Raw genomic sequence first — 27,207 nt, 5'->3', positions numbered from 1 at the left:
TACGGTCGTCGCTGCAAGTGAGAGGGCAGTCATCAACCAACAACGAAAGAGAATTCAAAAGAAGAACGTTCTGAAGATTACTTGTGTACTTGAGTATTACACAAAAAATAAAGCTATGCAAATCTTAGAGTAGGAAGACCATTTTAACAAGAAACTTGAAAAGAATAAAAAATTCAAAATGGTAAGCTTGGGTTAAAATGTTCAATGTTTGAATGTAGTATAATTTTATGTACAATTATATTTTTTACGAAATTAGATGTTTACAAGGTTTATAGAATTTGCCTCATACTTGATCAGAATAACCAAAATATAATTTTTTTCTATACTGTCAAGATTTGAATTAAATTGCATCCCTTGTAGACCATGTAGATGTGTTTTTGGTGTTAACACCATTGCCAATGTCACATGTGTGGACACACCACCCCCACATTTCTGCCTGAGCATCATGTATTGGAACTGGTCTGTGCCACTCCTCATGTCTTCATGAGGCTGAGCTATATGGGATCGGAGGCTCATCTAGGATGTTGTCCAGGAATTTGTCTAGCCTTCTCTTGAAAGCCTCCATGCGGATTCCCATTAGAGGTCCCTTATCTCTCTTTGGAGACAGTTGAAGAATGCTGGGGCCAACACAGGTGAAGCTTTCTGCCTGGATTGCCTTCAGGCGCTGGGAGCAGATGCTTATGGAGTTTTCACAGGCCTTACCAAACCTGAAGTGATGTTTCTCTTTGAGAACATCTCCTTCATTTAGTGATGAGTTTGGTGCTTTGCCCTCCAGGACTTTTCAGATGTAAATCACTGTATAGAGCTTTCTGCAATGAGTAGAGCTTCAGGTTTTTCAGCCTGTCTCAGTAATTCAGGGGTTTGCCGGCCAGCTCAGCCTATCACCAACTCGGCCCATCAGCTGCTTGAGAGATCATCTTTGTTTTGATAGATGCAGAGGTCGAAGAAATTAAAGTATGATAAATTTATGTATTTTATTTATTATTTACATTATTGTAGTTTTTATTTGCTTATCGTTATTTTTTTTTTTTGCATTCGACCTAGATATGGACCAAAAAGGCTCCTGTCAGCATGCTCCACCTTTGTTATCCTTTGTAATTCATCTACTATAACCTAACCTACCTAACCTAACTGTGGTGAGCCAACTTGGCCAAGTAGATAGGCCAAGTTGGCGATGGGCTGAGTTGACCCTACACCATTCAGGGAGTCTGCGACTAACCTCCTCATGAATACCCTCGGGACCTGTTCTAGCTCTTGCATCTCCTTGACATTGTGCAGAGAACATAGCTGGCTTACATACTCCAGCTTTAACACTACAAGGGGCTTCCACAGAAGCAGCAAGTGTTTGGACTTCCTTGTCTTGAAGGTTCGGAGGATCAACCCGTTTATTTAACGAGCAGCACTAGTATATACCTAGATGTATTTTATGGGAAGGGGAGCTACGCTCATGGTGTCCCATCTTTGTATCTTGTAGTATCTAGTGGTGAAGGTTATCTGTGCTTTAAAGCCACAGTCATTACTCATCCACACCCTCAGGTCTGTCACATAAGAACTTAAGAATGAAGGAGACTGCAAGAGACCATAAGGCCTACACCAGGCAGCTCTGTATCCATCACCACCTGTCATCCCCATCCATAAAGTTGTCTAATCGTTTCTTAAAACAACTGATAGTCTCAGTGCTTACTACATGGTTACCAAGTCTATTCCATTCGTCGACCACCCCAAAAGTCACTGTTTCCTTTTTTTTTCTTCTTCTTCAATCACTGAGTACTGGTACTCTTTTAATCCATGGTGATTTGGGGAGGTGGGTAATTAATGGTAGTTGCATTTCTTTCTGCTATATATCTTTCCATCAGTTTGGATGTGGTGGCTAGTAGTGAAATTGTCCTGTAGGATACAAGATTTACAGGTGAAGCAATTGCAAATGAGTCATCTTCTTTCAATATCTCTAAAACTATAGAATGTAAAGCTTGGAATATGTTGCCACTCAGTAAGTTTTTTTTTTTTTTTTTTTTTTTTTTTTTACACAGTAATAGCTTGAAAACTGTTTTTTTTTCCCCTTTTTTTTTAATGCACAGTATTTACTTCTTTTTCAGATTTTATCACGAGCCAAACCTGCGTTAGGTCCGACAGCAGCAGTGCAGCCAAGCACGAGCAGTAGTAAAAAGTCGCTGCCAAAGCTAGAAGACTTCTTAGATACAAGAGACTACACTGGTGCCATTACTCTGCTTGAGGTATGAAAACATCATAGTTGATTGTTAATATTCTTTGTCTCTTTAATTAATTTATTTATTTTCTTATTTTATTCATCATTATTTATATTATCATTTTTTATTTCTTTATTCATTTATTTGTCATTCTTATATATATATATATATATATATATATTTGTTCATCTGACTTAGTTGTAGACCAAAAGGTCTCCTGTCGGCATGCTCCTCCTTTGTAATCCTTTGTAATTGTTGCCTCGATTTTCACAAAGGGGAAAACCTGCAGCCCCACAGTGGCTGGCAAGAAACTTGCAGATCTCTGCAAGAAACTTCGGACTGTAATCCATGTCACATTAGTGTATTTACCTAATTGTAGTTTACAGTAAAGGAGCAACACTCGTTTGGTCCCGTCTCCTATTCTCCAATTTTCTAACATACCTAGACTCAAATTCATGTATGGTTCCAACTTAATTTATATATTTGATTTCCAATTATCATATTTAGATTTGATTTGTGGGCCTTCTTCCATGTTACCAGCTGAAAGGGGTAAGGGAAGGAAGCAGTCACCAGTTGTCAGTATTATTAGAAATGGTGGAATATTTTCAGCCAAAAAATGTTTTGTTTGTTAACTTTATGCATCTACAGTTGTATTGAAGACATAGACTTTTGCATGACAATGCTGATGTTGTTGAAAAGATACATTTGGGAGACTCCTACCAAGGTTTAAACCATCTCACCCCTTCTCTCATCACCTCTACTGGAAGGTGTAACCCTAAGAGACAAATACCTGTTCTCTGGAACAGGCCTGTGTCACTCACTCTCCTATATTCAACTCCGCACCTACTTCTCATCATAACATTTTGTCACATAAGGAGGGCACTACTCCAGCGCTTGCCTTCCCACATGTTCTCATTTTAGTTGGTGACACTGAAGCAAAATCAGGCTGAGCAGGTTTGGGCGTCGTTACTTGCAGCGAAGGTCAAGGGGATGGCGGTTCGAATCCTGCCACCGGCGAAGTTGAACCAAGGGCATGGTTTATTAAATTCCACGCTACAAAGTCCTCTTTGAGGGGCACCATCCTAGCCTTCTGTTAGGGAGTAGTGTGTGACATTAAACCATATCATCATCATCATCATATCCCACATGCACAAAACAAATACATTACTCACACATCAATACAATGTAAATAATACAAAGCCTGGGTCCTCTTTCAGTGTCCCACGCTGACCACTATAAACCAATACACAACATGCTGGATGAACTTCAAACACACATATAAACACATGCCTAAAAAACACAAAATCAGAAAAAACACACATACACTAAGCATACTACAAATCAACATAAACAGCATTTTGAATGAGCACATAGAATTGCAAAAGTTCTTGCATAAATATTCCATGCATAGGGCTCTGATAAAAGAAACAAAATTATCACTACAGACTACCTCTCCTAAGTTCACAGAATACACAACAATCAGAGCAATCAATCAGTTCATTGCCCCAGATTTCTATTGTAGGAGACCCAGCAACAGCCACTAAATTGGCCCATAAATCACTCAAGGAAGAAATATTGTGTTATTTTCCAGTTATAGTTAGGGTTTGGCAGTGTAAAATCTGTGGGTTATATTGTAGCCTTAAGCACGCATGACTTGATGGCGTGGTTGTTAGAGTTCCTGACTGCCACTATGGCAGTTCAGGTTCAAATCCCACCCAGGGCTGAAATAATTTCGGTATCGCTGTGCTGCAAGTCGTTACTCCAACTCTCATGAGCAGGAAGTTAGGGGTGTGTGTGCATGTAAGGTCACAGCATTACCCATAGATTGGTCATATATGAGCTCTGAGCTCTCTTCTGGGAGGGAAATAACTGTCAATCATGAGTCTAACATGTGATCCAAGCCCATGGTGAATCACATGTGTATTATAAATATATGCTACAGAATTTTTTCAATTACAGAAAGTGATAGTATTAATTTCTTTTCTTTTTCAGTTTGAGCGGAACAGTGGAAAGGGAAACGAGTTGAATGACCAATGGATTGGTTATTGTGCATTTCATTTAGGGGATTACAAACGTGCCTTATCAGAATTTGAAACGATGACGAAGGAGCAGAAGAACCCTTCACAGGACAATTGGTTGAATCTAGCCTGCTGCTATTTCTATCTCGGCATGTATCCTGAAGCTGAAGAGGTATTTATTGACACTATCTTTCCGCTTGTTTTGCATCTTATAATTGTACAGCTTGATTTTAATTGATGAGAGCAGGGACAGGAGAGGGCAAGAGATGTATGAGTGGAAAGTGGTTGTACATGGATGAGGATTTGATGCAATGTGATTTTATATATTTATTTAGTTATGTATATGAGTATATATATATATATATATATATATATATATATATATATATATATATATATATACATACATATATATATATATACATCTATATATATATACATATATATATATGTATGTATACTTTATATATATATATATATACATCTATATATATATACATATATATATATGAACAAATATATATATATATATATATATATACATATATATACATATACATATATATATATATATATATATATATATATACATATATATATACATATATATATATATACAAAACTAGCACCGACACTCGCCGAACTAACATATGAGCAAAGACTATCCAAATTGAACCTACCAACTCTGGAACAAAGAAGAGAAAGAGGAGATTTGCTAACTATCTACAGAATAATGAAAGGAATGGAAGTTTTAGACAGGAACGACCTATTAATGTGGGACAACGGTAAAACAAGAGGACACGGAAAAAAATTGAAAAAGGATAGTTATAGAAAAAACTTGAAAAGGAACAGTTTCCCACACAGAGCGATAAATACATGGAACAAATTAGACAACAAAACAGTATGTGCTAACACTATACAAGATTTTAAGATAAAACTTGATGCGGAGAGATACAAAGACGGGTCACCACGAGCATAGCTCCCCTCCCGTATATTACAACTAGGTAAATATGTACATATACATATATACATATTATATACATATATATATATATATATATATATATAAACATACATACATATATACATATATATATATATATATATATATATACATATATATATACATATATATATACATATTATATATACATATATATATATATACATATATATATACATACATATATATATACATATACATACATATATATATATATATATACATACATATACATATATATATATATATATATACCTATATACATATATATATACACATATACATATATATATGCACACATATATATATATATATATATATATATATATATATATATATATTTTCTGTTCTGTAAGTTCTTGAGTGGGTGAGGGAGGAGGGTTGCCATGCAATGAAAATAGTGTGTGGGTAAACTAGCTTCAGCTGTTGGGCTCTGCTGTGGAGGTGCTGTGTTGCCTCTAATGTACTAGTGGACAGGGACACAGATGACACTTCATCCATAAGAACCAAAGACATACATACACCAAAGGCCTCTTTTTTTTTTTTTTTTTTTTTTTTTTTTTTTTTTTTTTTTTTTTTTTTTTTTATAAGGGGGGTAGCCAAAAAAAAAGGCATAAAAACAACTCCCACCCATTCCATCTCCAACATACTCTACTCCCCTCCACCCTCTTCCCTTCCCTCTTATCTTGGCACCTCCTGGATGACGGTTCATCCCTGCATCTCGCCCACTGCCCTGGGTCAGAAGCATTGTCACAAGACACAGCACATCCACAGCAAGGCTGCTGTGGATGTGCAAAGACATGAGGGATAATAATAGGTTTTGTATGGGTGGAAGGTGTGTATATGCTTTGATTTGGCTACCCCTTTTATAAGGGGAAAAGGGCATTTTGGTATATGTATGTATATGTGTAATATTACTTAATAACACACTTCATCCTTCCAGGCTGCAGAGAAAGCTCCAAAGTCCGGGTTGCGAACCCGGCTGTTTTTCCACCTTGCCCATAAATTCAACGACGAGAAACGGCTAATGATGCATCACCAACAGCTCGAGGACATTATCGAAGATCAGCTTAGTCTTGCGTCCATTCATTACCTTAGATCTCATTATCAAGAAGCGATTGACATTTACAAAAGAATTCTTCTTGACAAGAGGTACTGGGGTGTACACCATTCTGAAATTCACAGTACAGTAAAACCTCAATATAATGGATCTCGATATACCAGATATTGGATATAATAGACAAAAAAATCTGACGGGACACACTCTCTTTATATCAGATTTTCATCCGTTATAGCAAGGGATCCTGAGTTATAATGGATCTTTGGATATAACGACAGACTGCTGTCCCCATATTGTACATTATATTGAGGGATTACTGTAATTTCTTATCCTACTAATTTCTAATACCAGACAAACTTCGGGATATAATGGATCGGTCCGGGATTTCCATCGGACATAACGGATCCTTGGTTATAACGAATCTTCGGATATAACGACAGACCCGTCCCCATATTGTCCGTTATGTCAAGGGTTTAATGTAAATAGTCTTTCGAAATATCTCATTAGTTTTAGCTTTATAAAGTTACTAAATAATGATGCACATTAACTATCACTTACAATTTGAACTTGATAATTTGGAAGAGATATTTTCCTTTTAATATGACCATGACAAGGCAGTTGATATTTACAAAAGAATTCTGAAATTCACTGTAAATAGTCTTTTGAAAAATCTCAATAGTTTCAGCATTATAAATTTATAAAAGAATTCTGAAATTCACTGTAAATAGTCTTTTGAAAAATCTCAATAGTAGCTTTATAAAGGCACTAAAGATGCACATTAACTACCACTTACAATTTGAACTTGATATTTTGTAAGAGATATTTTCCTTTTAATGTGACCATGACAAAGCGACATCCAAGATTTTTCGAGGAACTATTTTTGCATGTTCAGATCATCACCATGCACTAAAACCCGTTTAACACAGGCTTGGCCAGGCAATGGACACCAATTGGCCTAGATGCAACTACCACATAGAAAACACAAAGCACATTACACTAGACCAGTGTTTCTCAACCTTTTATCCTTGCGTAACCATTAAAAAAAATTGCATGTCTCAAGGAACCCATGAGCAAAAAAAAACACATATACCACATCTTTCTCATTTCATTTTCATCGTAATAATAGGTTAGATAGGATGATGTCTTTATTACATTATTACAATAACCAAGAATATGTTGTGTGTGTTTAATTATATTACATATATGACATACATACATACATATACCAAGGCTTTTTCCCCCTTACAAGGGAGGTAGCCAAAAAGGAAAAGGCATAAAATCATTCCCACCCATTCCATCCCTGAATACAATCCACACCCCTCCACCCTCCCTCTCATCTTAGCACCTCCTGGATGACGGGTCATCCCTGCACCTTGTCCACTCCCCTGGACAAGGGCTTATCTCACTTGTTCTCACAGAACCCTAAGGGACCTTTTGCAGAACCTTAGGGTTCCAGGGAACCCTGGTTGAGAGACGCTGCACAAGACAGTCCTGTACTCTTTCCAGACAGCAGCACAAAATCTTCTCACCGGTTGATTTATGGGGTGAATAGTTGGCTGTGACTGGTCTCCGAGGGGCTACTGGTCTCCTGGAAGAGAGAACTGGGGCAATGAATTGATTTGGCCAAAGTGGAAGAACTCTACATCAATTGATGGAGAACCCTTCAGGCTGGGGAGTTCTACTCTCACCTGAATCAAATTATTTAGCATTTATCAGGCAGAACAATTAAAGTGTTATCCCATGTTGAAGTAGATTAAAAAAATCCCTTTGATTAGTTGTTACTTGGAAATTGAGGTGTTAGATATGATGATGATATGGTTTAACATCACACACTCCCCACCTATCAGGAGGCTAGGACGGTGCCCCTCACAGAGGACTTTGTAGTACAGAATTTAATTAACCATGCCCTTGGTTCAGCTTTGCCGGTGGCAGGGTTCGAACCACCATCCCCTCGACCTTCGCCGCAAGTAACGACGCCCTAACCCACTCAGCCAGTGAGCTTCCTGTTAGATATAGGAGGAGGAAATCCCCAGCCCTGTCACCCTCGTTACATGCATCCCGTTTAGTATGCCCCTCTTAAACCATGCAAGGATTGCATCTCGTCACTTTCCCAGTATTACTGCTAGATCATCCTTTGTAACGCCCCTTATGGAACAAGCGTTTGCTGTAGTCTAGATATCTCTTCCAATTCTTAGTCATCCATATTTTCACTTGTTTGACATCCTAACCACATGCTGTTATGGTTTCGCCTACACCACATACTCCCCTGCTGTGATGAATGGAAGGGGATTAGGGGGGGAGTTTGTGTGAATGATGCTTTGATGCAGCCCAAAGGGATTTCTCCCCATCTTCAACATTCCTGCATGAGGGGACAGAGAGAGGGGGTTGCCGATTAAATGAAGCGGCCTTGCTGTGGATGTGCTGTGTCTTGCTGCATTGCTTCTGATCCAGGGCAATGGGTGAGATGCAGGGATGACCTGTTATCCAGGAGCCAAGATGAGGGGGAGGGAAGGGTGGTGAATGGGAGTGGAGTATGTGGGGATGAAATGGGTGGGAGTGGATTTATGCCTTTGATTTTAGCTTCCTCCTTTGTAATTGGAAAGAAGACTTTTTACCTAATTGTATTATAAGGGAAGGGGAGCTATGCTCATAGTAACCTGTCTTTGTATCTCGCAACATCTAGTTTGTTCTTAAATTCTTGTATGGCATTTGCACACACTATTGTTTCATCCAATTTGTTCCAGACATCCACCACTCTGTGCGGATATTTATTTATTTATTTATTTTATTTTATTTTTTATTTTTTTTGTGGTATATGTATATTTGTTTTGTTATCATTATTTTCATAAGGTATAGGTGAAATTTAACATGTATGTTTTCTTTGACAGGGAATATCTTGCTCTGAATGTGTATGTCGCACTATGTTACTACAAGTTAGATTACTACGATGTCTCTCAAGAAGTGCTTGCAGTATATTTGCAGCATTATCCTGACTCACCTATTGCCATCAACCTAAAAGCTTGCAACCACTTTCGACTTTATAATGGGAAAGCTGCAGAACAGGAGCTAAGAACTCTTCAGGTTTGTTTGATTTACTTTTTTTTTTTTTTTTTTTTTTTCTTCTTCTTTGTCTTCTTCCATATTATGGCTACCTCCCTTGTAAGGGGGAAAAAGTCTTTGATATATGTATGTATATTATAGTTGCTGTTAGGACTTGAAAAAAAGGGCTGAATTGATCAAATGTGTTTGTTTATCATTATTATTGTCTCCGAGTCTGCAGAGAATTTTGAGAGAAATGTGAACATAGTGGTTTTGAGGGCTTTCAATGCTAGAGTAGGAGATAAACCAGTAGATGGAGTAGTGGGGAAATATTTTGTGGGAGGATAGAACACTAGTGTAGAGAAAAATAATAAAGATATATATGGAAAGGGAGATGATGACAGCAAACACAGTTTTTAAGAAGAAAGGTAAGCATAAGTGTATGTGTACCAGGGTAGTTGGTGGGAGGATAGTTGAGAAGACATTCATTGATTATGTGGAGGTGCCTAAAAGGTGGATTCAAAGAGTTCTGGATATGAATTTGTTCAGAGAAGAGAGCCATGGAATGTCTGATTATCAGCTGGTGGGAGGGAGATTAAGAATGAAGGTGTGTGTATGTGCATATATATATATATATATATATATATTTTTTTTTCACTCTTAATCAAAAACCTCCGTTTTTTATGTATGTTTGCCTGTGTTGTATGCATTTTATGAATTTTATTATATATGCTAGAAGAAATATAAGTAATGGCATAGACAAATATGACAGGTATAGATAAGGCAGGAGTGGAGGTGGAGGTAAATTGTAGACTAAGAGAAGCAAGTACATGCTTTGGGGGGATTAAGAAGTGTAATGAGAAATAGGCATTTGGGAATGGATGCAAAGATGAGGTTGGAAGAAGGGGTGATTGTACTGGCAATACTGTATGGGGCAGAGCTATGAAATTTGAAAGAAACAGAGGAAAAGTTTAAATGTGTTTAAGATTAAATGTCTGAGAAGAATGGTAGGGGTTACAAGGTTGGATAGAGTGAGAAAGGAGGAGTAGAGTTGGGGTGGAAAAGGAGATGGCAGATAGAGTTGATGAAAGAGTATTGGGATGGTTTGGACACATGGAAAGAATGAGTGAAGAAAGATTAGTAAAAGAAGTGTAGAAGGCAGAGGTGGATGGAGTGAACAGGAGGGGATGACCAAGTATGAGATGGATGGATGGGGTGAAAGGGGCATTGAGCAAGAGGGATGTCTGTGGAGCAAGGAAGGGAGAAGGCAGGAGGTAGGGAGAGTGGATGTGTATAGATAATTCTGTGATGCAAGGAAGGGAGGAGATGGGGAGCTTTTTCAGGAGTGGTTATGTGTGAATGATATTTTGACACAGCACAAAGGGAATTCTCTCCATTTTCTATTTTTCTGCATGAGTTGACGGAGATGGGGAGGGTCTCCAATTAAGTGAATGGCTTTGCTATGGATATGCTGTGTCTTGCTGTATTGCTTCTGATCCAAGGGCCAGGGGAGTGGGTGGAATACAGGGATGACCTGTCATCCAAGAGGAGCTAAGATGAGAGGGAGGAACCGGTGGTGGATGGGAGTGGAGTGGGTGGGAATGAGGTGAATGGGAGTGGATATATGCCTTTGGACTTTGGCTACCTCCCTGGTAAGGGGGAAAAACTCATGGTATATAGATACATAGACAAATATAAGTTTATACAGCTGATTAGAAAATGGGGAATCAATTTAAAATTAGTTTCCTTTTCAGGATGCAAGTTCTACTCCCCTCACATTTGCCCAAGACTTGGTGCGTCATAATCTGGTCGTCTTTCGAGGAGGGGAAGGTGCTCTGCAAGTCTTGCCACCTCTAGTTGATGTTATTCCCGAAGCAAGACTTAATCTAGTCATTTACTACTTGAAGCAGGCAAGAAAATAATCAGGTTTTTTTCATAAGAATATGTATAACAGTTCATGAAATAATACCCCAAAAAATGCGGTAGAAGTGTATTGATTGGATTTAGTTAATGGTCTGATTAATATATATATATATATATATATATATGTGGTAAGTGCCAAACACGCAGTATTTTTGGTAGGAGTTTATTGCGTAGGTCTACACACAAGTATGGCAGGAAGTAATCTGTCACAAGCGAATGCTTGGGGCATCATGACGTGCCCATGCCCTATTTCCTGATACATTGTTGCCAGGCGGGAAAAAGATTAGGCAAAACAATACATACAAACATCTCTAGGTATATACATAAGAATATACAGAAACAAGAGAACAATTACATATAATGAGGAATATGCATGCAAAATGGTTGAGGGTAACATATATTTAATACCTTAATGCTATGAGACGTACAATTGGCATAGACGCCTACGCCTGTAGCGTACGCCTAATGATGTATATATAATCGGTTATATAATTATGTATAGGGCACTTATATAATGTAATGACTACATAGGCTTACTTATACAAAACATTTACAATAAATATATGTTGATATTACGTACTCATGTATAATAAAGAAGTGTTACTTATACAATAAAGGAGATACATATACAATAAATATATACAATAATTAAGTAAGGAACGGCTTGCCACACACATATATATATATATATTATTATTATTATTATTATTATTATTATTTTTTTTTTTTTTTTTTTTTCTGTACAGTATATGTTTACCATCTTTCCCTTACAATGTAGTGGTTAAAGTATTTTATTGTACAAGTCTTTCCCAAAGCTTCTCATTCATTTTAATTGCCACATTTTATGAATGTATAAATATATATAATGTGTATATTGCAGGATGAAGTGCAAGATGCATACACCCTTATTAAAGACCTGGAACCAACTGTACCACAGGAATACATCCTGAAGGGTGTCGTTAATGCTGCCATTGGACAGGAAACTGGATCAGTAAGCTTTGCCTTTAATCATATTAGATACATCTGTAGAAACTTATGCTGTATATTTAGTGACAATAAGCTACCAAGTTATTTTGAATTTAGAAGTGGCTTGTTAAGTTTATTTGATTTGATTTATTTATTATAATTATTATTATTATATATATTTCTGATTTGTAGTTATGCATGTGATCACAGAATCCTTTTAATACATTATGTGCACAAGAACTTTCATGGCTGAGAGGAACTGTGGGACCAGTGATGGGTACATGGATGTAGTGGTACGTACATACATACATACATACATACATACATACACACATACACATGCATACAAGAGGACACGAGAAGAAACTTAAGAAAGACAGTTGCAGAAGAGATCTGAAAAAGAACAGCTTTCCACACAGAGTAATTGATACATGGAACAAATTGAGAGAGAAAACAGTGAGTGCTAAAACTATACATGGTTTTAAGAAAGAACTGGATGCAGAAAGATACAACTGCGGGTCACTATGAGCATAGCTCTTCTCCCACAAAGTACAACTAGGTAAATACATATACCAAGGGCTTTTTCCCAATTACAAGGGAGGTAGCCAAAGTCAAAAGGCATATTCCACTCCAACCCATTCCATCCCCACATACTCCACTCCCATCCACCTCCCTCCCTCCCTCTTTTCTTGGCTCCTCCTGGATGACAGATCATCCCTGCATCTCGCCCATTGCCCTGGGTCAGAAGCAATGCAGCAAGACACAACGCATCCACAGCAAGGCCACTTCATTTAATTGGTGAATCCCCCTACTCTGTCCCCTCGTGTGGTAACATTGAAGACTGGAAGAAATCCCTTTGGGCTGCATCATAATGTAGTGATCCAGAAGCACAAATATCAAAAGGGATCATCTCTGTTATTAGTGTTCAAAGTCTACTCAAATTTTCACCTCCCTTCTAGAGGTACTGTTATGGCAGGGTAATTCCCAAACAAGGCAGTTTGTTTCTTAGCTTTAATCTTGACCATGTTTACATGGGCCCGGCATGTCTCAAAATCATAAGTACAGGTATATCTATGCCAGGCGTCAGTGGGCAGTAACAAAATATAAACAGTCAAGTATTATGAAAGAGAATCAGAACAAATATAACTTAGGATCAAACCCTAAGCAGTAAATGAGGGATTTATACACTTATACAAAAACAATGATAGAGGTAAATGTATATACTAGAAACATACTGAAACACAAACATGAATCCTTACAGGTACAACACAGTTCCAAGGTGTCGGCACTTGTTGTTGAAACCAGACCCAAGATGTCTCTCCACATGCAGCTTCTATTTTCCACAATTTTTCTTCACTTAAGATGAGCAGACGACTTCTGCATGCTCTTCTCTTTCTGCTACTTAGTGCTGAAGAAACAACTGTAGAGTTGCAAGAGAGACAACAGCATAGTGTTTCGCTGAGATATCTGTAGGAGGGCTTGAGGACCATTGCTACATACATATATACATATACCAAAGGCTTTTTTCCCCCTTACACGGGAGGTAGCCAAAAAGAAAAAGGGCATAGAAACCACTCCCACCCATTCCATCCCCTACATACTCTACTCCCCTCCACCCTCCCTCACATCTTGGCACCTCCTGGATGATGGGTCATCCCTGCATCCTGTCCACTGCCCTGGGTCAGAAGCAGTGTCGCAAGACACAGCAAATCCACAGCAAGGCTGCTTCACTAATTCGGCAACCCCCCCTCTCCTTCCCCTCATGCAGAAAAGGAGAAGACGGGGAGAAATCCCTTCTAACTACAGTAAACCCTCAATATAATGGACGATATGGGGACAGGGGTCTGTCATTATAACCAAGGATCCATTATATTCGATGGAAATAACTGACAGATCCGTTATATCCCAAAGTTTGTCCGGTAGTAGAAATTAGTAGGATTAGAAATTACAGTAAACCCTCGATATAACGGACGATATGGGGACAGGGGTCTGTCGTTATATCCAAAGATCTGTTATAACCGAGGATCCCTCACTATATTTGTGTGGTCAGATTTTTAAACCATTATATCCGATATCCGGTATATCAAGATTCATTATATCAAGGGTTTACTGTACCATGAAGCTGTAGGTTTCCATAAAGGAAATAGTGAGTGAGTAAGAACATAAGAATGAAGGAGACTCCAAGAGACCATAAGGCTTACACTAGGCAGTTCCATGTCTATTACCACCTGTCATCTCCATCCATAAAGTTGTCTAACTGTTTCTTAAAACAACTGATAGTTTCAGCGCTCACAATATGGTTACTAAATCTATTCCATTTGTTGACTACCCTATTAGTAACCAATTCTTTCCTATTTTCTTCTTAAATCTAAATTTGTCCAGTTTAAATACATTACTGCGAGTCCTGCCCTGTTGTCTTAATATGATGACCTTGTTTGTGTCACTCTTGTTAAAACCTTTGATCCACTTGAACACCTCTATTAGATCACCCTGCACTCTGCATCTTTCCAGAGAGAGTTAGAGGAACTGAAACTTTTTATAAATTTATGTAGTATTAATTAGACTACATTAGAACAATATGGCATCCAACACTAAGTCTAACAAACACAAAATAAAGCATTAAGATAACTGGCTACACTATAACAACACAAATAGAATGTTTACATCCACCAACAATAATCCATCTCGCAGAGCAGTACATAAGATTGATCGGCAGTTCTGTGTAAGTTCTTGAAATCATTCACCTCTCACACCATATCACACAAACAGTCCACTTAAACATAGAGACAACCCCAGCAGTATTTTACTCACATACAATAATGTGCCCCCAGTACCCCAGGAATTGAAGATGGAAAATTGAATTGGTTATTGACAATGGAGAAGAACAAGGTAGTACACACGTATACCTAAAGTCTTTTCCCCCTTATAAAGAAGGTGACCAGCCAAAGCATACACCCATCCCACAACCATTTGCATACATACATACATATACCAAAGGCTTTTTCCCCCTTACAAGGGAGGTAGCTAAAAAACAAAGGCATAAAAACCATTCCCACCCATTCCATCCTCAATACACTCCACTCCCCTCCACCCTCTACCCTCCCTCTTATCTTGGCACCTCCTGGATGACGGGTCATCCCTGTATCTTGTCCACTGCCCTGGGTCAGAAGCAGTGTCGCAAGACACAGCACATCCACAGCAAGGCCGCTTCATTAAATCGGTGACCCCCCCTCTCCGTCCCCTCATGCAGAAAAGGAGAAGACGGGGAGAAATCCCTTCGGGCTGCATCAAATTTTTCTCACATATACTGCTTCACCCCCCATCTCCCCCTGCCCATTCCACCTCATGCATCACAACATCATCCATATACAACCATTCTCCATTCACCCCTGTCTTTTGTCCTCTCCCGTCCTTCCTCAACAGACATTCTCCTCTTCCCCAAAGCCCCTTTCACCCCATCCATCCATCTCATCCTAGGTCGCCCCCTCATGTTTACTCCTTCCCCATCTGCCTTCCATACCTCTTTTACTAGTCTTTCTTCACAATTAATTGCTGGGCTGTCAGATCTTTTATTGCAAGGGATAATATTTTATTTGCACATAATTTCATGAGTATCTTGCAAGCTAAGAAACCCGTATTATAAGCAAGCATGAAATTTCCTCACTTATTACTTCTTGTCCATTTTCTGTCCAGCGGGAGAACATCAAGGTTGCCCAGCAGTACTTCCAATTGGTCGGAGGGAGTGCCTCGGAGTGCGACACCATACCAGGGAGACAGTGCATGGCGTCCTGCTTTTTCCTTCTGAAGCAGTTTGACGATGTCCTTCTCTACCTCAATTCCATCAAGTCTTATTTTTATAATGATGACACCTTCAACTTCAATTATGCCCAGGTAAAGTTTCTGTAGTGACTGCTACTGATAAGATTTTGGGAGAACAGTGACTTTATATCATAAATTATGTTTTTCATAATTTCATACATTGATTCTGTTTATCTATTTACTCATTTCACTCATTTTTTTTTTTTTCCATAAAGGCTAAAGCATCTGTTGGTGACTATAAAGAAGCTGAAGAAATTTTTCTTCTCATCCAGAATGAAAAGATTAAGAATGACTATGTGTATCTTTCATGGTTGGCAAGATGCTGTAAGTACCATCAGATTAATCTACCTATAAATAATTTGACACAGCCTGAAGGGATTTCTCCCCGTCTTCTCCTTTTCTGCATGAGGGGATGGAGAGTGGGGGTCGCCGATTTAATGAAACGACTTTGCTGTGGATGTGATGCGTCTTGGTCTTGTGATACAGCTTCTGACCCAGGGCAGTGGGCAAGATGCAGGGATGACCCATCATCCAGGAGGTGCCAAGAGGGAGGGAAGAGGGTAGAGGGGAGTGGAGTATGTAGGGGATGGAATGGGTGGGAGTGGTTTCTGTGCCTTTGTTTTTTGGCTACCTCACATGTATGTATATACCAGTGAGCTTCTTCACCCATATGTGATGAGTATGTTCAGGCTGTGTCTTGCAACACTGCCTCTGACCCAGGGCAGTGGACAAGATGCAGGGATGACCCGTCATCCAGGAGGTGCCAAGAGAAGAGGGAGGGTGGAGGGGAGTGGAGTGTATTAGGGATGAAATGGGTGGGAATGGTTATTATGCCTTTTTCTTTTTGGCTACCTCCCTTGTAAGGGGAAAAAATCCTTTGGTATATGTATGTATGTTCAGGAAAATGCACTAATGAAAGTACCCATTTTCTTTTACTTTAGAGTGGAGTATGTAGGGGATGGAAAGGGTGGGAGTGGTTTCTATGCTTTTGTCTTTTGGCTACCTCCCGTGTAAGGGGGAAAAAACCTTTGGTATATGTATGTATGTATTTTTGTCATGTAACAGAATTCTCAATTTTCAGACATACATATACCTAAGGCTTTTTTTCCCCTTTATAAGGGAGGTAGCCAAAAAACAAAGGCAAAAAAACCACTCCCACCCATTCCAACCCCATCACACCCCACTACCCTCTACCCTCTTCCCTCCTTCTTATCTTGGCACCTCCTTTTCAGACATAATGAACGGAAAGCCAAGGGCAGCCTGGGAACTCTATCTCAAAATGGAAACATCTGCTGAAGCATTCAGTCTTCTACAATTGATTGCAAACGACTGCTACAAGATGGGACAATTTTATTATGCTGGAAGAGCCTTCGATGTATTGGAGCGGTTAGACCCCAACCCTGAGTATTGGGAAGGGAAACGTGGTGCGTGTGTGGGACTGTTCCAGATGATTATTGCCGACAAAGAACTCAAGTAAGTCGTAATTCTGTCACTCTGTCTCTGTCTTATAGAATGGACATAAATTCACTAGAATAAGTACAGGGGAGAATGACCAAAATGATACATGGGCTCAGAAATTTACCTTATGAAGAGAGGCTTAGGCACCTTAACTTTCATTCTCTGGAAAGACACAGAGTGCAGGGTGATCTAATAGAGGTGTTCACATGGATCAAAAGCTTTAACAAGGGTGGTGCAAATAAGGTCACCATATTAAGACAATAGGGCAGGACTCGGTAATGGAATATAATTGGACAAATTTAGATTTAAGAAGGAAAAAGGCAAGAATTGGTTTACTAATAGGGTGGTCAACGAATGAAATAGGCTTAGTAACCATGTAGTGAGTGCTGAAATTATCAGTTGTTTTAAGAAACGGTTAGACAGCTTTATGGATGGGGATGGCAGGTGGTCATGGACATGGAACTGCCTAGTGTAGTCCTTGTGGTCTTGCAGTCTCCTTCCTTCTTATGTTCTAAGATTAGTCTTCATTCACTCTTACCCCACCCAATTTAGGGCATAGCTGAATACAATATCAGCATATTAGAGGGTGTTATTTGAGAGCATTAGGAGAGGAACGGAAGGAATAATTGGTGAGGAGCAGTGCAGGTTTAGATAAGGTAGAGGGTGCATGTATCAGTTTTTTGTGGTAAGACAGATTTGTGAGAGAAGTTTTTAGCTGATTTGGAGAAAGCTTATGACATTAGACAGGAAGGCAATGTGGGATTGGAGGAAGTGGATAATTTGAAGTATTTGGGGTCACATGTGGCAGGAAAGGGAGGAGTGGAGGTAAACTGTAGAGTGAGAGAAGCAAGTTAATGTCTGTGGGAATGAAAGGTGTAATGAGAAATTGGTATTTGGGAATGGATGCAAAGAGAAGATTATATGAAGGGGCAGAAAGGAGAAATTTAATTGTATTTGAGAAGTATGGAGGGAGTTATGAGGAAGGATAGAGTGAGAAGTGATTTAATGAAGTGGCCTTGCTGTGGATGTGCTGTGTCTTGCGACACTACTTCTGGCCCAGGGCAGTGGACAAGATGCAGGGATGACCCGTCATCCAGGAGGTGCCAAGATAAGAGGGAGGGGAGTGGAGTGTGATAGGGATGGAATGGGTGGGAGTGGTTTTTATGCCTTTGTTTTTTGGCTACCTCTTATAAGGGGGAAAAAGCCTTTGGTATATGTATGTATGTATGTATTTTGCAGGAGAAGAGCTATGCTCGTAGTGACCCACAGTTGTATCTTTCTGCATCCAGTTCTTTCTTAAAATCATGTATAGTTTTAGCACTCACTGTTTTCTCTCTCAATTTGTTCCATGTATCAATTACTCTGGTATGTGTATGTAACAAAAATAGTGTGGAAAACAGAGGTGGAGGGAGTGAACTTGGAGGGAAGACCAAGAATGAGATGGATAAGGTGAAAGAGCCTTTAATCACAAGGAGAATGTCTGTTGACTAGGGAAAGGAGAAGGCAGGGTATAGGTGCGAGTGGAGGATGGTTATGAACAGACAGTAAATTGACAAAGCCCACAGGAATTTCTCCTCGTCTTTTCTAATTTTTGCATCATGGTACGAGGAGGGAGGGTCACCATGTAAATGAAGCAGCTGACCATTCTGTGGATGTGCTGTGTCTTGCTGCATTGCTTCTGGCCCAGGCAGTGAGCAGGAGACAGGGATGACCTGTCATCCATGAGGACCTAAAATGAGAGGAAAACAAATGGATGTGTGTCATTTTGACAAATGGAAATAAGCTCCACCACAAGGACTCGAACCTTTGCCATAACGACCTCTTATTCTGAAACAAAGGCAATAGCATCGAGCCAGCCAGGCTGTACAAAAGGAACCACCCGATTCTTGACCTGAAGGTTCCGCAATGATACTAGGCCAGCTCAGTCTCTATTCTAATTAGAATTGTTTCAGAATAAGAGGTCTCTACGGCAAAGGTTCAAGTCCTTGTGGTGGAGCTTATTTTCAAATGGATGATGGATGAAAGCGGAATTAGGTAGGGATGGGTACCTATCTTGGCTGGCTACCTCCCTTATAAGAGGGAAGAAGCCCTAAGTATAAAGATAGATGGATTACATATTAGCTAAACAGACTTTCAGTCGATCAACTATTGACTTTCGTTCACAAAACGACACAAGACCCCAACCTTCACGAGAAGATGTGGCCCCAAAGAGCTGGTGCCTGGTCTCTGCATCAGGACCAGAAACTCGCTCATCTCCCTCTTTTACTACCTACTGGTCTGTCTCCCTCTCATCCCTCCAGTACACTGGCACCTGTCATCCCTCATCTTCTAGGTAGACATAGAAACCAACCCAGGCCCAATACACTTGTTCTCAATGCATACTTACATATACTAAGGCTTTCTTCCCCCTTTCACGGAAGGTAGCCAAAAAACAAAGGCACAAAAACCACTCCCACCCATTCTATCCCCTATCCCCATCTCAATGCACAAAACCAATATACTTCTCACACACATCAATCAAGAGGACATGCAATGAAAGTCAAAAAGGAGAACTACAGAAGAGACCTGAAAAAGAACAGCTTCCCACACAGAGTGATAGATATATTGAATAAATTGCATGAAGAAATAGTATGTGCAAACACAATACAAGAATTTAAGAACAAACTTGATCTTGTGAGATACAAAAACAGGTCACCAAGCATAGCTCCCCTTCCCGTATAATACAACTAGGTAAATACACATCAATCAAGTGCAACATACATTACACATGGGTCCAGCTTCCATGCACCACACTCACCAACTAACCAATACTCAAAGAATTGGATTTGCAGCCATTACTCACCAGCAAATACATCCAACAACATTCCAGAACAAAAACACACCATAAACATACTGCAAATAAACACAGAGAGCTCCTTCAATTCCTACATAGATATAATGTACACATTGTACCTATCCATATATATCTATCTACATAACAAAAGTCATATTTCCCCTTATAAGAGAGGTAGCCAGCCAAGGCATGCATATATCCCCACCCATCGCACATTCATTCAACATTTTTTTTTTTTTTTTTTTTTTTCTTTTTTCCTCAGCTCCTTGTGAATGAAAGGACATCTCTACCCATTTCCTTTCTCAGAAGCAATGCAGCATTTTCACCATTAATACTAATTTTCCACAGTTGGCTCCATGAATATATATTGCCTAGATTTTGTAACATTTTGGAGTCTCCTTCATCTTTCATTCTTCTCATGCTTCTCCTTTTCTGCATGGAGGGACAGAGAGGAGGGGGTCGCCAATTTTATGAAGCAGCCTTGCTGTGGATGTGCTGTGTCTTGCGACACTGCATCTGACCCAGAGCAGTGGACAAGATACAGTGATGACCCGTCATCCAGGAGGTGCCAAGATAAGAGGGAGGGTAGAGGGTGGAGGAGAGTGGAATGTATTTTGGGATGGAATGGGTGGGAGTGGCCTTTATGCCTTTGTTTTTTGGCTACCTCCCTTGTAAGAGGGAAAAAGCCTTTGGTATATGTATGTATGGTTCCATGAATGTATATTGTCTATTTTTTTTTTTTTAGCAATTTAGAATTTCCTTCATCTTTTATTCTTCTGATGAGGCTGATTACATCATCAGGGTAGGAGAGTGCTGTCAAATTTGTAGGCAGGAGTAACTCAAACTGCAAAATTGGTTTAGGACTTATATTCGATTGGCCCATCCGCCATGGCATACATAATACATTGAGAATAATTAACGCTTTGAACAGAGTATGCAAATATAACTATACATACATACATACATATACCAAGGCTTTTTCCCCCTTACAAGGGAGGTAGCCAAAAAGGGAAAGGCACAAAAACACTCCCACCCATTTCATCCCTACATACACTCCACACCCCTCCCACCCTCCCTCTCATCTGAGCACCTCCTGGATGACGGGTCATCCCTGCACCCTGCCCACCGCCCTGGGTCAGAAGCAGTGTCGCAAGACACAGTACATCCACAGCAAGGCCGCTTCATTTAATCGGCGACCCCCCCTCTCCGTCCCCCCTTGCATATAAGGAGAGGACGGGGAGAAATCCCTTCGGGCTGCGTCAAAATTTACTCACACATACTACTCCACCCCCCACCCCCCTGCCCATTCCTCCTCATGCAATCACAACATCATCCATATACAACCATTCTCCACTCACCTCTGTCTTCCGTCCTCTCCCTTCCTTCCTCAACAGACATTCCCCTCTTCCCCAAAGCCCCCTTCACCCCATCCATCCACCTCATCCTAGGACGTCCCCTCATGTTCACTCCCTCCACATCTGCCTTCCATACCTCTTTTACTAGTCTTTCTTCACTCATTCTTTCCATGTGTCCAAACCATCCTAATATTTATACATATATAAATTTAATATTTATACATATATAAATTTAACAATACAACAATCATCGTCGTATGTGATACAATATTTGGAATATACTGTGTAATTTACAATAGACATATATAATAATTTGATACAGATTAATAATTTCATAAACAGTTATGATGTGTACACTTAAGGGACACTATAGCAGTGGCAGCGTGTTGCTACACTTCTCATGATTTTTGCACTTATGTGTGAACCTAATATAACTGAACATGTAACTAAACATACATTTTTGTTTTTACAGAGACTCCTTGGGTGACATCCTTCAGCTTTTACGCAACACAGCCAACCCACAGGTTGAAGGAATTATCCGAGTGATTAAGAAATGGGCTAAAGATAATCGGATTCCAGTATAAAGAATGTATTTTTATTCATCATAAGACCATAACTAAAGAGAGAGAGAGAGGATGGAATGGTCCAATTGCTGTTTCTATAACACTGAATGGTGTGTATGTGTGTGTGCACATGTATATACCTAATTATAGCATACAGGAATGGAGCAATGCTTGTTGTATCTTGTCTCCTACTTTCAAATTTATCATACATAGCCTCATAATTCATCTAAGTGTGTGTGTGTTTGAATATATGTGTATATAATAAAAATCATTGTTGCCTCATATTTCACTGAATGGAAAACCTTCAGCCCCACATTGACTGACAAAGGTCCTCCTCCTCCTCCCTGATCTCTTTGGGGAGAAACTTTGGACATTTGTTTGTTATTATTTTTCTGTTTGTTTATTATTATTTGCTTGAATTTCATTTAGTGTTAGTTATCTGTCAATTTATTATTATTTACTATTTACCTGTTTGTTTATTAACTATACCTATGCATTTATTTATTTTATTTATATATACATATATATATATATATATATTTTTTTTATCATTATTATAATTTTTTCACATCCGACCTAATTATGGACCAAAAGGTCTCCTGTCAGCATGCTCCACCTTTGTAATCCTTTGTAACTTGTCTATGTTGTACTGTTGCGGGACTGTTTCTATGTCACTAATTGAAAGTAGGAGAGGAATAATTCCAAAAGTCAGCTCTCCATTTGTAAGAAATACAGTTGATAGAGAGGGATTTTGACCCTAGTCCACACCCAGTTATGTCAGGCTTAGTGCAATTGAAATGGTAAACAAATATTTCACCTCGTTAACCAGTTGAAAATTGTTCCTGAACAGCCATCTGAATAAATGTTCACAGCGGAAAATATGAGAATAAAATAAAATGCAAAGAAAGAAAAAAATGTGTCCGAAAAGGGGCAGACGATTCCTAAAAAGATGAATGTGGCTGACTTGTGTATATGACTGACCTTAAGCCATGTGTATAAGCTGCTGATTGGTTGATAGAATGTGAGATTATTTTGTCATGTGGACACACTTTCTGTTGATCAATCAATTACATTTGAATATTCATTCTCTCCACATTCCCACTAGTCACATTAGTACTAATATGTAAAATATTCACAAATGAAAAAAATACACATAATATATGACTCTGACTCCTGAAGTGACCAAAACGTTGTTTACCCATTTCTTGACTAGGTTATTTTTATGGTAGGAAAGGAAGTGGAGGTAGAATGTAGAGTGAGAGAAGCAAGTAAATTCCTTGGGGGATTAAAAAGTGTAATGAGAAATAGACATTTGGAAACGGATGCTAAGAGGAGATTGTATGAAGGGGTGAATGTGCCGACAGCACTGTATGGGGCAGAAACATGGAACATAGAGAGGAAGAGTTTAAATGAAATAAAATGCCTGAGAAGTACGGTAGGGATTATTAGGCTTGCCAGAGTGAGAAGTGAGGAGATGAGAAGGAGAACAAGGGGTGGAAAAGGAGTTGGGAAATAGGGTTGATGAAAGAATATTGGGTTGGTTTGGACATATGGAAAGAATGAGTGAAGAAGGATTAGTGAAAGAAGTGTGGAAAGCACAGTTGGATGAAGCGAACAGGATGGGGCGATCAAGGATGAGATGGATGGGGTAAAAGGGGCATTGAGAAAGAGGGGAATGTCTGTTGAGGAAGGAAGGGAGAAGACAGAAGGTAGGAGTGAGTAGAGAATAGTCGTATATGGGTGAGGGATGGGGGGGTTAGGAAGTGATTATGTGTGATTTATATTTTGACGCAGCCCGAAGGGATTTCTCACTATCTTCTCTTTTTCTGCATGAAGGGATGGAGAGTAGGGGTTGCCGATTAAATGAATTGGCCTTGCTGTAGATGTACTGTGTTTTGCTGCATTGCCTCTGACCCCAGATGGTGGGCAAGGTGCAGGGATGACCCGTCATCCAGAAGGAGCCAAGAAAAGTGGGAGGGAGGGAGGAAGGGGTGGTGAATAGGAGTGGAGTGGATGGGGATAAAATAGGTGGGAGTGAAATTATGCCTTTTGACTTTGGCTACCTCCCCTGTATGGGGGAAAAAGCCTTTGGTATATAGATGAATATATTTATTTTATATGTATGTATGTATTATTGGTGGACCTGGAAAAAATAGATAAGTAGAAATAAAATAGATAAATAAAAATAACACAAGAATTGGATAATGAAGATGAAAAAATTAGTAAACAATGCTTTGATCACTTCAGGAGTCTGGGTATTCACCTTGGTGTCTGGATCACATGTTGGATTCGTGACCGAGAGCTATTTCCGTCCCAGAAGAGAGCTCAGAGCTCGTATAATCGATCTAAGGGTAATGCTATGACCTTACACGCACCCCCCCCCCAACTCCCTGCCCATGAGAGTTGGAATAACGACTCGAAGCACAGCAATACTGAAATTATTTCAGCCCTGGGCAGGATTCGAACCCAGACTGCTATTGTGACAGTTGGAGACTCTACCAACCATGCCATCGAGTCATGGGAGTGGGTATATGCCTTTTGACTTTGGCTACCTCCCTGGTAAGGGGGAAAAAGCCCTTAGTATACAGATAAATATATTTATTTTTCAAAAATAGTAGGTTAAGTGGTATTTATCTTGAATTTACCTTGAAGTGCTTCTGCCTCAAGGGGTGTTGCTCCCCCGATGGAACTCGAGGCAAGGCCACGGCATAGCCACCACCTTTCAGTTTGTCGTTCGTAGTCCAGCCAGTCAATAATGGAGTTGGAATTCACTGGACGCGATGCTGCATAACCTGGGATGCCCGGCTGATCTGGTAGGGTTGACAGGAATTTGTCAAGTTCCCTTTTGAAAACTTCCGTTTTAACACCTGTAATGTTCCGTAGGTGTTTAGGTGATTGAACAGTCGGGCCCCCTTTCTTGAGATGCTGTGAAAATATATTGGACAACGCAAGTTTCATTTTGGGTTGGGTCTCAGGTTGAAAAATTTGTATTTGTTGGCTCTCTTCTACGAGAAAGAGGTTTCCAATAGCATTCTTGCTGACTTGAATAAATCTGACATTCTTTTGTACTGTACATAAAATCAAATGTTTTGCTCATTTCCATCCATCTAAAACCCAGATTTCCCAATACAGTCTCCCAGATGGCAGAGCTGGGTGCATTACTGTCGGACAGGTAGTGTGTTACCAAATAAATTTGCGTGTGTATATACATATGCCTTTACTTGCTGTGGATGTGCTGTGTCTTGCAACACTGCTTCTGAGCCAGGGCAGTGGACAGGATGCAGGGATGACCCGTCATCCAGGAGGTGCCAAGATAAGAAGGAGGGTGGAGGGAAGTGGAATATATAGGAAATGGAATGGGTGGGAGTGGTTTCTATGCCTTTTTCTTTTTGACTACCCCCCATGTAAGGGGAAAAAGCCTTTGGTATATGTATGTATATACATATACTCCTAGACCCTCTTATGGCTTTACTTTTTACAGGATTATCCACTGTGGAGCTACAGGGAGAAGGATGCCTAGTCCTAATCACCGTTCCGTTTTTATCGCCTCTTACGATTCAAGTGGGAAGACTTAGTGGCAGTATTCTTTCCCCCCAAGATAAGAGAGAGGGTGGAGGGAAGTAGAGTGTGATAGGGATGGAGTGGTTTTTTTGGCTGCCTCCTTTATAAAGGGGAAAAAAGCTTTTGGTATATGTATGTATAACACCTATGCAGTAACGCAGAACACTCTAAGGAAATTAAAATCTGTAACGCATTGACAGAAATGCACCCCAGAATTTTCGGTAACAGACCATCTGTCCGACAGTAATGCGCCCAGCTGTCCCAGATGGTTGGGGTAAGGGAAGGTGGATGGAAAACATAAAGAATTACTTCCCATAGAAAAGAACATTAGCTCTAGCATTTGTTTCTTTGGAAAATCACTCATTTTGTATGAAATCTTTCCCACCAAATACCCCAATTTCTTAACACAGCCCACCAGAGTGTCAAGGCCACCCCTCCTGGAAGAGGTGGTGAGTGTTGTGTCCATCCAACCTTGATATGGACCAAAAGGTCTCCTGTCAGCATGCTCCTTTGTATTTGGAGTCCTCGTTAGGTCTCGTGGAATCCGCTGTCCTTCCTGTCCCAACGCTGTACAACTGCTTGAGGGTTGGACACTGCAACACCTTTCAATGGAAATGAATATCAGAATCTTTCAAATCAGCAAGAATTCTTTTTGTAAAAATAATTTTTCACAATAAAAGACCTGATGGACTCAAGTAATTTTACAGAATTGATAACAGTATGTTCTCCTGTGTATTCAATTACATTAAATTAATATAAAAGACATTGGTGTGATGTCATAGTCTGTGTATAAAACACCAGAAAGGAGTTTTAAAACTGGACAAAATTATGAGCCAATTCTCGGGCAAGAGTAAGTCTTGGTCACGCCTATTATCTCAATAATTACTGTATTTATTGTTTAATTATTTATTCAAATGTAAGAATTATACATTGTTAATTGATTAAAGAGTTATTTAATATTTACTTGGTAATTATATGGCTCAGTGCCCCCTCCTCCAAAAGAAATCTTGGGAAATCATTGGTCCATTGGAAACCAACAAGAATTGGTCCCATTAATTTGCAACATCTATATAGTGTGAGGGTCTATCTGGGAGTTATCCATGTGTGATCCACCATTCGTCTTGGATCACGCATTGGACTCATGATCGACAGCTATTTCCCTCCCGGAAGAGAGCTCAGAGCTCATAATTATATGACCGTCAAGCGTCGATCCGTAGCCTTGGGTGCATTTGTTATTTCCAAGCATTCCTCCTGACAATGGTGCACTAAAAGATAAAGTACCATACTCCGCTGAGACGACAAGCTCAATATAAAGGATGTTTGCGTTATGGACTAGTTTACCAGCGCTTCTGTCCTTAAAATAACAGTGAACAGCAAGTGTCTTGGTTGCATCGCGTGCACC

General features: G+C 39.6%; 2 protein-coding genes across 5 annotated transcripts; one reads left to right on the top strand and one right to left on the bottom strand.

Moving 5' to 3' along the window:
- Ttc26 (tetratricopeptide repeat domain 26) lies at positions 1-23,975 on the top strand. The gene is made up of 11 exons (XM_076198957.1): positions 1-181; positions 2,097-2,234; positions 4,200-4,397; positions 6,172-6,380; positions 9,177-9,369; positions 11,082-11,237; positions 12,131-12,241; positions 15,910-16,107; positions 16,251-16,359; positions 17,268-17,508; positions 22,154-23,975. Exons 1-11 carry the CDS (start codon positions 179-181, stop codon positions 22,263-22,265), a joined length of 1,668 nt encoding a protein of 555 aa, XP_076055072.1. The 5' UTR covers positions 1-178; the 3' UTR covers positions 22,266-23,975.
- Positions 12,265-27,207, bottom strand: LOC143033476 (uncharacterized). Of its 4 annotated transcripts, none has more exons than XM_076198958.1 (4): positions 26,770-27,132; positions 26,277-26,407; positions 24,890-25,111; positions 12,265-13,636 (listed from the first exon to the last, which is right to left on the bottom strand). In XM_076198958.1, exons 1-4 carry the CDS (start codon positions 26,856-26,858, stop codon positions 13,440-13,442), a joined length of 639 nt encoding a protein of 212 aa, XP_076055073.1. In that variant the 5' UTR covers positions 26,859-27,132; the 3' UTR covers positions 12,265-13,439. The 4 variants fall into 4 exon arrangements, 3 of the variants coding, with proteins under 3 accessions (XP_076055073.1, XP_076055074.1, XP_076055075.1); XM_076198959.1 differs by having other exon boundaries at positions 24,890-25,054; XM_076198960.1 differs by lacking the exon at positions 12,265-13,636 and adding an exon at positions 24,310-24,800.

Source organism: Oratosquilla oratoria, chromosome 15 (genome assembly GCF_046742065.1).
Source record: "Oratosquilla oratoria isolate Oo_2021 chromosome 15, ASM4674206v1, whole genome shotgun sequence".
Classification (NCBI taxonomy): domain Eukaryota; kingdom Metazoa; phylum Arthropoda; class Malacostraca; order Stomatopoda; family Squillidae; genus Oratosquilla; species Oratosquilla oratoria.
The sequence above is the reverse complement of the archived record's forward strand: the minus strand, read 5'-3'. Positions and strand labels throughout refer to the sequence as shown.